The 13351-nt window shown below is 37.8% G+C and overlaps 1 protein-coding gene across 1 annotated transcript; it reads left to right on the forward strand.

Moving 5' to 3' along the window:
- The first annotated feature begins 3554 nt into the window (after nt 1–3554).
- On the forward strand, nt 3555–8868 carry LOC109211391. Its single transcript, XM_019374927.1, has 2 exons — nt 3555–3921; nt 8492–8868. The coding sequence occupies exons 1-2, from the start codon at nt 3555–3557 to the stop codon at nt 8866–8868; spliced, it is 744 nt and encodes a 247-aa protein (XP_019230472.1).
- Nucleotides 8869–13351: the final 4483 nt, after the last annotated feature.

Genomic DNA, 13351 nt, shown 5'->3' on the forward strand with positions numbered 1-13351 from the left:
AGGATAGAACCTAAAGGACTTAAGGGTAGGAGTTTAAAAAGTAGCAGCACATAAAAGGAGGCAGGGACAGATTTATAACAGTGTTGATTTTAGAAGAAAACCATCATAACAGAGTCTAGAACACAAAATTTGTAGGCAAAATTGCACCAAGAAACCAATGGGCAAGGTTTGCAAAGTACATAGTTTTAAACAGGTTAAGTCAGAAAAAGACCTAATTACACTAAGTGTGCATGCTGACATTTTAGGACAACCTTGTTTAATCACAACAACATCTAGGCAAAGTGTTAAGGCAAACAGTCAGATTATCATATGAATCCAGAGGGGTGCAAGACATGTTAGAAAACAAGTTGGCAGGGCACATGAATTAAGTAACAATACAAATCTGTAAAGTTTAGGATTGATTAACTAATTCCATACTAGTAGTACCCTAAGGATGCTAAGTTCAGAACAAGTTCGGGACCATCAAACAGTATGCATGAGACAAGCTAAAACAATAAGTTATCCTTTAAGAGTATTCATATTATTCAAAGTAACCAATTAACCGTACCCCCGATGGGACTAGATGAACTTATAGAATCATAAAGGTGGCAGAATCATGCTCAGAATAAAGTTCAAACAAGTTCGGTCGAACAACACAGATTATGGAAACATAGAAAAAATAAAATGGCAAGGGATAATGACTTTCCGGTTAGGCAGAAAAGCAAGAAAATACACCACAGTAGTTAAGTCCAGAATTAATTGGCCTTGGATTTCAGTCAGCCAAGACCAGAAACAAACGAGCAAAGACAATTAGAGTTAAAATCTAAGTTTTCAGTGAGAGTCTGGATAACTCCAGTCTGCCTAAAGGGGAAAGGGATTAAATAGTGGTAAAAGTTAAACACACAGACAAGGAAAAAAATCAATCAACCTCAAAAGAAAAGGAAAGAGTAGCATGCGAAATTGATTCGGAATCAATTTAGGAGAAGTCAGCAACCCTAGTGTTTTAGGAAAACAAATATTACCAGAATATACACAAAAATAATAACATAAGATGAATATAGACCCAAATAGCACTAAAAATTAGAAAGTCAAACTAATTTTGAACCCTAATTTTAGGGTAAGACAAATAGTGAAAAAAATATGATAAAAACAGGCAATAGTAGAATATAGGACGAATATGGACAGAATAATACTTAAAATCAGAGAGTCGAACCTATTTTTGGTTCAACTAAAAGAGATCTGAAAACCCTAATTTAGGGTAAGTAATAATCCACAAAACATCCACAAATATTCGTACTTACAAAGAGCAAAATGATGAGCATAGACGGAACAAACAGCAAGTTAAGGATTTGAACCAATTTTTGGTTCGATTCTTACAAGATCTGCTTTCCATATTAGGCAAGCAATTATATAATACCAAAGACGGGTAACCAGTAAGGAGGAGGGGTCAATAAGCTAAAGGAATCATGGATTGATTCCATTTTGGGGTTGGAATCGGAGAGATTTGTAAGATGACGGCGCTAGGGTTTTGAGAGGAGAAGAGGAAGAGGAAGAGATAAGAGAATACAGAGGTGGCGGGTTTGGGTGAATGAGAGTTAGGGTTAGGGGTTTGGTTAATTAAAATATGGAGAAGGGATGTGGGCCGTTAATCTTGAAAGATCAACGGCTGGGATTTAAAGGTGACCGGGGCGGGTTATAATAGACGGATACCGACCGGGTTCAGCGGGTTGGGTTAATTGATTTGGGTTGGGTATTTGGGCTAGTGTATTGGGGTTTTGGGCTTAGGAGTTTAAGTAGATGGGCTGGGGTGGTCCGAAAATAATTAAGAAAAGGGCTAGATTTTAAATACCCATTTTAACAAATAAATAATTAATAGAAAATAACTAATAAATAACAAAAATATCCCTTGTGCATAAAAATAATTTAAAGTAATTACTCATTATAAAAATATAAAAAGTCATTTTCGGTATAAATAATGCAATTATGCACATATATGGGCTATTATTGCAAAATACGCAATTTAGCCTAAGGATACAAATATGATTATAATAAATGCATCAAAAATATTTAAAGCTTAATATGGATGTAAATGAGAAAAATTAAATGATAAATCATCATAAAAATTATTTTAGATGCAGTTAATAATTATTTATATGATAAAAATGCAAGAATAAATTGATTAAACGCCTTTAAAAATTATAGAAAATTATGAAAAATGCTTGTATATGTTTATAAACCAAGTAATGGTGCATATGCACTATTTTGAAGGTATATATATATATATATATATATATATATATATATATATATATATATATGAGGGAAAAATTCTATCAACACTCATACTATGTATGCAATATCAAATCAAGTGTAATCAGTCACATATTCTCAAGCTTCCAATTAAGCTAGCATATTCCTTTTGATTTATCACATCATTATCACTTTGTATAGGAAATAACACTTGAATCAAAAGGAGTTACTGTATTGGGAAAAATAAATATTATAAGTGGAATTAATTATGTGGATGACTTGGCAAGACATGTGGAACACTAAAAAAGCGACAGCGGGAGAAGAGTATTAAAAAAGACGTGAGTCTTAATAGGTACGAGCAAAACGTTTAAGAGACAAGAAGAAACGGTTGCTCGAGTCTCTTTAGTGATTTGAAGAGGCACTGGTGGAATGAATCAAGACAATAAAGAGGGCAGATTCATTGATCTATAATTAATGAGCATGAATGATTAAAAACGTTATAAAATCTTCACAAAACAGTTACGATTACCAATTATAACGTTTCGTTAATGTCATTAATGCTCATAATGACTCGATCATAAAAGGGAAAAGACGTTGTACTTAGAGATGACTATATAAGGAAAAGAAATGTAATTTGTATGGACACGTTCTGATTATTATTGGAATACAACTATTTACTTTTGCTTCCTACTGATTACTTTGCTATTCTAATTATGTGGCTGACATGGCAAGACATATGGATCACTAGAATAGCGACAGCTGGAGAAGAGTATTAAAAAAGACGTGAGTCTTAATAGGTACAAGCAAAACGTTTAAGAGACAAGAAGAAACGGTTGTTTGAGTCTCTTTAGCGATTTGAAGAGGCACCGGTGGAATGAACCAAGACAATAAAGAGGGCAGGTTCATTGATCTACAATTAATGAGCACAAATGATTAAAAACGTTACAGAATCTTCACGAAACAATTACGATTACCAATTATAACATTTCATTAATGTCATTAATGCTCATAATGACTCGATCATAAAAGGGAAAAGATGTTGTACTTAGTGATGTCTATATAAGGAAAAGAAATGTCATTTGTATGGACACGTTCTGATTATTATTGGAATACAACTATTTACTTTTGCTTCCTACTGATTACTTTGCTATTCTAATTTTCTCTCTTACCGTAAGAATATCGATTTCCTTGATTATCAGTAACCCGAGTACTTCTAAAAATAGGCTTTGACCGAAATTCCTATTTTTTGGTTAACAAATTGGTTCCGTTACCGGGAACATGATAATCCATTCACTTTCCAAATTCTTTTTCCTATCAAAAAAATCATGTCGAATGCTAACGACAACAACCAACAAAATCAGCAACACCAGTTGAACCAGCAAAATCAACAAGGGGATAAAACTCCAGCCCCTTCACCACGAAACTCTCCTCGACAATCCCGAGAAGGGTCACCTGACAGATCTGAATCACATGCGAATGACCAACATGGGGATGATCAAGCTATTGATGAAGCATTAATACAATTAATTGCAGAACAGGTCAACAATTCTCTTCAAGCTTTTGTTAGTGGGTTGCCAACTAAACCACCGACTCCACCTCCGGATAACACCGCAACCATAGAAAATCCACATTCGGGACTTGCCAATTCGGGCAGTGGAGGAACTCCCAGCGAATATCGTAATGGAAGGTCAGGTGTTCCAATTAATTCTGATTTACAAAGTTGAGTACTAACTTTGCAGAAACAGCTCAAGGAGCAGAACGATCGCATAGAGCAGATACCTGGTGTTCCACCTATAATCAAAGGAGTGGATATGGATAAATATTCTCAACAACCCTGGAAGCCAAGTGCCACTCTTTTTCCTATTCCAAAAAAGGTTTAAGATGCCCGATATTTCGAAGTATGATGGTACAACCGATCCACGAGATCATGTGACCGCATTTACAACTAGCGTGAAAGGCAACGATTTGACTAAGCAAGAGATTGAATCAGTGCTGGTCAAAAAATTCAGTGAAACACTCACAAAGGGAGCACTAACATAGTATTCTCTTTTACCTGAAAATTCTATTGATTCTTTTGCTGACCTTGCAGGTTTATTTTATAAAAGTGCACTCGGGAGCTCAAAAGTTGAAAAGAGGATGGAAGACATCTTCAAAATAAAATAAGGAGATACGGAGCAACTCAGAGAATTCGTGGATAGATTCCAACGTGAAAGAATGATGTTACCACGCGTGCCTGACAATTGGGAGGCTATGGCATTTGCGAGTAATTTAAATGAAAAAAGCTCGGAAGGCACGAAGAGACTCAAAGAAAGCTTACGAGAATTCCCTGCAACAACTTGGAATGATGTTTATAACAGGTATAGCACGAAGCTATGGATAAAAGAAGATACTATCACTTAGTCACGGCGAGATGAAAGAGTAAGCTCGAGGCGACCAGAAACTGAAAAAAGGTCTGGTAAGAATAGGTACGAACCTTACATGGGACCAGCAGGAAGGGATTCACGCTCAAAACAAGAGAACTCGAGGTACGATTCTGGATCTAGAGATAGAGATTCAGGTTCATTATCCAAGTTTGGAAAGGAGCGAGACACACGAGATACGCGGGACAACGACAGAAATTTAAAAGCACAGATTGGGGGTTACAGTTTCAATACTAGCACATCCGAATTGGTGGCTGTTTTAAGAAGCATGGGAGATAAGGTGCGGTGGCCAAAAGAAATAAGATCGAACCCCAATAGAAGAAACCCAGATTTCTGGTGCGAGTTTCATAATGATCACGGTCATAAAACAACAGATTGTAGATTGCTACGAGGTGAAGTAGAGCACTTATTAAAACAAGGCTACTTAACCGATTTGTTCAGTGAGAAAGGTAAGCAAGCATATATGAAGAATAGACAGGAGCCCCGAAAACCTCCGCCACCAAAGAGAACGGTTAATGTCATAGCGGGGGAGAATAAGTCAATGGCGTGACATATACGACTGCAAAAAAGGTATCAAAAATCACAGTCACCCACGGGAAGCGAGTTCGCCAAGTTTTGGAAGAAGACAGTATAACATTTGATGATGCAGATGCAGATGGCATGTTGATCCCACATAATGATGCACTGGTAATATCTCTATTTGCACATGATACTAATGTGAAACGAGTTGATGACAAATTGATGACACTTTCTGTTAAGAGTGGTAAACGAGATGCAAGTTGATGACAAATTGGTACCCAAAGCACGTACCTTATCTAGATATGATAATTCAAGCGTTGTCACAAAAGGGGAGATAATACTCACCACATTCACAGAAGGAGTGATCAAAAATACGAAATTTCAAGTAATATATATGGACATGGCATACAATATGATCCTTGGCAGACCTTGGATTCACGAGATGGATGTTGTTCCATCCACTTTACATCAGGTTATTAAGTTCCCTTCTCAATGGGGAATTAGGCAAATCTGTGGTAATCAACAGGTTTCTAGAAGTATCAATTTAGTGGCAGATTCAAGCATACAAAATGACGTTGCAGATGAAAAATAGCAACTACAGAATTCCGTTGAGGGTTTAACAACTCAAACCTCAAGTGAAGATGGACAAAAGGATGTAGACTCAAGGCCAGATACTATTCAAGAGCCAGAAGAAAATGAAAACATCAAAATGACAATCGAGGAACTCGAAGCTGTGGTGCTGTTTATACATTGGCCGGATAGAAAAGTTTACATCGGCACCAATCTGAGCCCAGAATTGAAATGTAGTTAATCGAATTTTTAAAAGCTAACACAAATTGCTTTGCTTGATCGCATTCAGATATGACAGGTATACCCCTGGAGGTGATGACCCATAAGCTAAATGAAGATGCAACACACCCACCTGTCAAACAAAAGAAAAGGAAGCAAGGATCCTTAAAAAACCAGGTGATTCAGGATGAGGTACAAATGCTTTTAAAAATTGGGTCTATCCGAGAGGTAAAATATCCTAATTGGCTAGCTAATACTGTAATGGTGCCTAAAAAGAATGGTAAGTGGCGAGTTTGTGTAGACTATACTGATTTAAATAAAGNCCTGAAACTAGCATCTGTAGAGACGTTCGACGATCCGATCAGAATGCACAGGGCAGTGAAGAAGGCGGGATTAGCCTTTGAGTGATACTCGAAATGTTGCAGACTCAACAAGCTACAATAGCACAACTCTAAAACCAAAACCATGCACCAAGCAGGATCGAGCTCGGGCCATCACAGAAATTTGTTCGTAGGGCCGAATCGGTGCCAAAAAGATCGAATGGAGGTGAATTAGAGACCGATCCCGCAATCATGAAGATGCTTGAGGAACTAACAAAGCGAGTTGAAACGGTGGAGAAGAAAAATGAAGCGAATGACAAAAAGGTGGAAACCTATGTATTGAAAAAGCAAAGCCAATTTGAGTGGACTGAGGAATTCCAACAAGCGCTCAAAAATTTAAAGGCATACCTGTAAAACCCACCGTTGCTGGCTAAACCAAAGGACGGTGAAAAGCTACTTATATATCTCGCTGTGTCAGAAGTGGCGGTAAGTGCAGTATTAGTTTGAGAAGATAAAGGTAAACAATCTCCAATTTATTATGTTAGTAAGTCCTTATTAGATGTTGAAACTCGATATCCTCATTTAGAAAAAGTTGCTTTAGCACTAATAATGGCTTCTAGAAAATTAAGATCTTACTTTCAATGTCAACCTATCTCTGTAGTGACCGCCTACCCTTTACGAAATATATTGCATAAGCAAGAGTTATCAGGTAGATTAGCCAAGTGGGCCATAGAACTAAGTGAATATGACATCACATATAAACCTAAAACTGCGATAAAATCACAAGTTTTAGCAGATTTCGTGGCAGACTTTACCCCAGGGATGTTAATAGAAGCAGAAAAAGAACTGCAGGTATTTAACGGGTCCAATCTAGGTACTTGGACCCTATTTACCGATGGCTCCTCGAATGTTAAAGGAGCGGATTTAGGCATTATTTTAATCCCACCTTCGGGAGACACTATAAGGCAAGCCATAAAATTCCATCCCATTACTAATAATGAAGCAGAATATGAAGCTGTGATTGCAGGTTTAGAATTGGCACGAGAGCTCGGAATAGAGCAGGTTACAATCAAAAGCGATTCGCAGCTCGTAGTTAACCAAATGCAGGGGACTTATATAGATAGAGAGGCGAGGATGAAACAATATTTGGAAAAGGCACGAGATTTGATCAGCCAATTTCAAAGTTGGAAAATCGTGCAGATACCCAGTGAAGAAAATGTCGAAGCAGACGCGTTGGCTAATCTTGCATCCATTGTAAAAGTAACAAATGAAGAAAATGCTTCCGTAATACATTTGTTTCATTCGGCACTCGATCAAGATAAAAATGAGGTAAATTTCAATAATCTAACCTGGGATTGGAGAAACGAGATCGTTAACTTTTTGCAGTAAGGAATTCTACCTGAAGATAAGAAAAATGCTCAGGCACTTCGACGAAAAGCTGCCCGTTATTATTTGGATCGAGGCAATTTATATTGATAAATATTTGGTGGTCCTTTAGAAAGGTGTCTCGGACCTTCTCAAACAGAATATGTGATGAGAGAAGTACATGAAGGACATTGTAGAAATCACGCAGGAGGAAGATCCTTGGTAAAAACTCTAATTAGAGCAGGGTATTACTGGCCAAAAATGGAAGAAGAGGCAGAGAGATTTGTAGCCAAATGTGATAAATGCCAAAGATATGGTTACAACATGCATCGACCAGCATAACTATTACATCCGGTTATTGCACCATGGGCTTTTGTGAAGTGGAGGATGGATGTCGTGGGTCCACTACCACAAGCCAAAGGAAAGGTGAGATTTTTATTAGTACTCACTGATTATTTTACTAAGTGGGTAGAAGCAGGTGCCTTCAAACAGGTGCGAGAAAAAGAAGTCAGGGACTTCATTTGGCGAAACATCATATGTCGGTTTGGGGTTCCAGAAGAAATCGTGTGTGATAATGGCCCGCGGTTCATAGGTGCTAAAATCACAGAATTCTTTCAAAGTTGGCAAATTAAAAGGATTACTTCAACACCTTATCATCCCGTTGCCAATGGACAAGCTGAATCTACAGACAAAGTTATTATTAATAACTTGAAGAAAAGGCTAGAGGAGTCAAAAGGTAAGTGGCCAGAAGTGTTACCTGGAGTCTTGTGGACTTGCCGAACAACAGCAAAACGAGTATGGGAGAAACACCATTTTCACTTGTGTACGGTGCTGAAGCCTTAATTCCAGTTGAAATATGTGAACCAATTACGAGATACAATCAAGCAACCGAAGAATCAAATGAGGAGGAGATGCGAATAAATCTCGGTTTGCTTGAAGAAAGGAGAGAAACCGCCCTGATAAGGATGGCTGCACAGAAGCAAATTGTTGAGCGATATTACAATCAGAAAGCTCATCTAAGGTACTTCAAGATTGAGGACTTCGTACTCAAGAAAGTTTTTCTATCAACAAAAGCAGCCAAAGCAGAAAAGTTGAGTCCAAATTGGGAAGGACCTTACAAGATTCGAGGTATTGCTGGAAAAGGCGCTTACAAGTTAGAAACTATGGATGGCAAGGTTTTACCCTCGAGTTGGAATGCTGTTCATCTGAAGAAGTACTATTTCTAAGCAAAAGAAATACCCACGGTCAGGTATCGCTCAATTACGATTTTTTGTTTTGTACAGTTAAAATTATACTAACAATTTTAGATGATAGACAAAAAGCTAGCCCACACCAAATTATGAAATTAGACCTGAAAGACACACAAAAGTAACATTATTCCCAGTCTAGGGTTACAACCTTTCTGATGGAAATATAAAGGGTTAAGCAGTCATCATCTAAATTATATATACCTCCGAGTCCCGTATGTTTTTTTTTTTTCAGGAAAAGGACCACACGGAAGGAATAATCAAGTGCTCGAGATTTCATACTTCAAAGCTCAAAAACTTGAGGGACTATATATATATATAAGGAAAGCAAAGAAGACTGAAAAAATCAGAATTCAAGTAAAGCTTAAAGTCTACAAGTTCAGAGCAAAGTCACGGGCAGCCAAAAAAAAAAGCAAGCTTGATTCGAAAACCTATGAGGGATACACTCGTGGATGTAAATTTCAAAATCTTACGAATGTTTAGGTTAAGGGCAATATTTAGTTATGGGTTGCAAGATATACCCTTGAATTTTTTACAAATTTGTTGTAAAGAAAATAGTTACGAAATAGTTATGGATGATACTTAAATACATGTAAAGTATTATATAATTTGAAAGTTCGAATGATACAAAACTTTCCTCAAAGTTATTCAAAGAAGCATGTGTGTTCCTATTTCTTCTTTCGTATGTTTACACCATTATGAAGTTGAGACGTCTTCTTCATTAAGTGTCGTATATAAAAGGGCCCTCTTTTATAATTCGTGCTTGTTCAAAAGAGTCACGAAGTAATGAAGCATTTTTAAATGCAAAAGTTAAAATAACAAAGGGTAAAACAAAAATCCGAACATTAAAATAAGTGGAAAATAAAGCCCAAACTTATAAAAATAAGGCAAGGGTAAACCACTAAGAGAGTCGAACGGAACTCTAAATAAAGGTATTATAAGAGTTAGACAAAAACTTTATAATATTATAATAACTTGGTTAAAACTAAATATGAACTTAGTTCCAACCTGATTGTCTTATACAAAAAAAACCCAAAACGGACTAGGGGTAAGATTTTCCAAAACATTACCCCCAAATGAGACAGGGGGTAAAACCTCCAAATGCTCCACCAATAAAAAAAAAACAAAACAACACTTCAAACTTTTTCAAACTTTCACTGAGGGGCAGAATCTGAACCAGTAGGATAAAGAACGACATCATCAAAAGCAGGAGGAGTAACTTGAGCGGAAGAAAACTGAACAACAGCCTCACCGGGAGTAACTTCATTACCCTCAGGAATGTCAGTCGCGGGTGAAGGAAAGCTCTGACTTTGTTGGGTTTTCTCAATAGTTTCTTTGATCTTTGCAATCTCAGCAGCTATGTCAAAGCCTTCCCGGCTTGCCTCCATCAAAGTGTCACGTCGTGTTCAAGAAATCCCAACTAACTTCAACGGCAGCCTTATCCTCAAGAGCTTCATAATCTCTTTGCTAATGCTCAATCTCACTCCTAAGCTCTTCCTTCTCATTCAAGGCTGCATCATAAGAAGCCTGCAAGGGGGCAAGTGAACTCTCCAAAAATCGAACTCTGTTAGAAGACACTCGGAGATCTTCTTGAGCTTGGGTAAGCGTTTGAACAAGCTCACCAGCGTATACGTCTTTCTGGTTCAATAGGTCCTTCAGACCTCTGATCTCTTCAGTGGCTTTAGAAATTTGTTCAGCAAAATGAAGACTCCAGAAGGTTTTTGCCTTTGCCCGCTCGATTAGAAGAGGCTTTCTCAACCGCTAGTTCCGCTGCCATAACCTTTAATTTCTGCTCTAAGGTACACTTATCTTCCTCTAAAACCTCCATTTCAAGTTGAAGACCCTCGAATTGCTCTTTCTAATTGTCTGCTTCAGTGTGATAGTCATTCATCAGCTGCTTCGTGTGGACAATCCTTTTCATCATCTCCGTTCCGATGAGAATGATCTACACAATAAAAAGAGAAATGTGATACTAGTAAAAGAAAAATCACATAAAATAAAAAGACGAGGTTTACACCTTCAAGGATGAATGCATAATATCAATCATCCACGTTAGAGAGCTATGACTTTCTATTTTAGACTTCTCAAGTGAACCTATCAGTGGTTTTAACCACACGTTAGCTTGGCCTGATTTCTTCAAAAGGTTACCATCTGAAGGAATCTCGGTGGTAACTTGTTTCATTGCCCTACTGCTACTAGAGGAACCAATTTCAACATGGGAAGTTGTGGCGGTATGAACAATTGAGGAAGTCAAAATAGCCATGGGCGGAGCAGTAACAACAACAACAGCAGGTACAGGCAACTGAGATTCATTTGGAGTAGACACAAGAAAAGAGGCAAGAGGCATCTCCTCAGAAATAAAGCCAAAGTTTTCTTCATCAAATCCACGAGAAAAGAGTTGTTCAGTAAAGTTGGGGTGTTGCAAGCATCTCTTCATCAGAACTCACTAAACTAGCACTCTCGGGCTCGAACATGGGAACAGAACGAGGAGGAGGAGTAGCTTCGTCATCTGAAATGACCCGTCTTCTAGCTCGTGGCTTGCGAATCAACGAGCCTTCATCCCGTTCCTCTTCGTCTTCAGAGTTCTGTGGTCTATCAGCTTTCCTTCTTAATGAAGAACTCAAGATGATCTCTTGAGCCTTTGATAGAGAGAGTTTTGAAGCAGTGATTGATGCAACACTCACACCCCGAATGGGAAACCCTAATAAAGAAAAGGGTTAATAAAATCCAAGATAAACACAAAAATAAAGAAGAAAGTGAAAGAGAAAGCTACCGTGAGTCTTAACTTTCCATCCAAATATGTTTGAAAGGTATTTCCAAGACCTTTCTTTCATTGGAGCAACTGTTAACAATTTTTCTACCCAACCACGTAAATCAGAAATTTTCTCAACAGTTCCCATGGTTGCTGAAAAAGAAAAGTAAAACAGTTACGAGAGTACAATTTTTTTTTTAAAAAAAAGAAGAGAAATAAAAGATTGAAAGTGAAACTCACGTGCAAAGTTCCACTTCTCAGGGAAGGGCATGTTTTTTTCGCCTACTAACCCACTTGTAGGAGTGGCAACAAGTTGGGCGTACCAGCCACGATCTTTATCGTCTTCGGGGCAAACCAAAACTCTCTTACTTCTCGCCACGAGAGTAAAAACCCCATGACGGAATAATTTGGGAGAGTAGAGATGAATCGGGTGGTAAAAAGTAAAGGGTAATTAAGCTAGATTTGACAAATATCGAAGGCATGCCACAACCATCCATACAATATGGCCAATTTATCCTAAACACACATCAAAGAAATGACAAAATTCAAATAACTGGGTCAATAGGTGGCCTAAAACCTAATGTGAAGGGATATGTATACACAAAGGAAAAACCAGATTTAAAGGAAGTGATGATTCTCATTAGGGACCAGAATCGGGAAGTCAAATTTCCAATGGCAATCTCTACGCACAACAGGAATTAAACCCTCAGTGATCTAGGAAGGTAAACATCAGCGCGATCATGAGAAGACATGGAAGTAACTTGGTTTTTAATTGATTCTCTATCTGTGACAAAGGAAAGTTCAGCAGGCATAATCTCGTCAACAGAAGTTTCACGAAGCGGTTCACTAGAATCTCTATTTTTAGCAGAAGATTTATGTGAAAAAGAAGCCCTAGTTCTAGAAGAATATGGAGGAGTAGAAGTGGGTTGAGAAGAAGAACCACGTATAGAAATTGACCCTAAACTACGCAACCTACCACCTCTCCTACTTCTAATTGTAGCAGAAGAAAGGGAAAGTTTATCTACAATGAGAACTTTTCGAGGATCAGGATTTGAAGAAGACATACTTGTATGAAGAAGTAGAACGTATTGAAGAACAAGAACAAGATGTGAATAAAGAGCGCTGAAGGAAATTTTTTCGTGAAAGTAAAGGCAAAGGATGTATTTATATGCAGAAGCAACCGTCATGCAAAAAAAGTAATAAAGGAAATATCATTACGAAAACTGTCACTTTGTGACTGATGCAGCCGCAAAAAAGCCCTAAAACCCGCTGCAGAGTTGCAGAGCCAATCGATGACTGCCACGTGTCACATGCATTAAATGAAAGTGACATACGACACATCAGTTCAGAAGAAGGCACAATGGTACGTGAGAAATAACGGCGAAAATTCCCGCCTTAAATGAGATCCACTTCCCAAATATTCAATTGCTGAATAATTGGTAAGTGGGGGGACTTCTGTATTGGGAAAAAATAAATAATACACGTGGAATTAATTATGTGGCTGACATGGCAAGACATGTGGATCACTAGAAAAGCGACAGTTGGAGAAGAGTATTAAAAAAGACGTGAGTCTTAATAGGTACGAGCAAAATGTTTAAGAGACAAGAAAAAACGGCTGCTCGAGTCTCTTTAGCGATTTGAAGCGGCACCGGTGGAATGAACCAAGATAATAAAGAGGGCAGATTCATTGATCTACAACTAATGAGCATG

This window comes from Nicotiana attenuata, unplaced genomic scaffold (genome assembly GCF_001879085.1).
Source record: "Nicotiana attenuata strain UT unplaced genomic scaffold, NIATTr2, whole genome shotgun sequence".
NCBI lineage: Eukaryota > Viridiplantae > Streptophyta > Magnoliopsida > Solanales > Solanaceae > Nicotiana > Nicotiana attenuata.

What these genes read in the sequence shown, in the direction of transcription:
- LOC109211391 (XM_019374927.1), top strand. Translation starts at nt 3,555, where the DNA reads ATGTCGAATGCTAACGACAACAACCAACAAAATCAGCAACACCAGTTG. An exon ending in ATATCGTAATGGAAGGTCAG is followed by an intron (nt 3,922 to 8,491) that starts GTGTTCCAATTA and finishes CCTTAATTCCAG; the next exon opens with TTGAAATATGTGAACCAATT.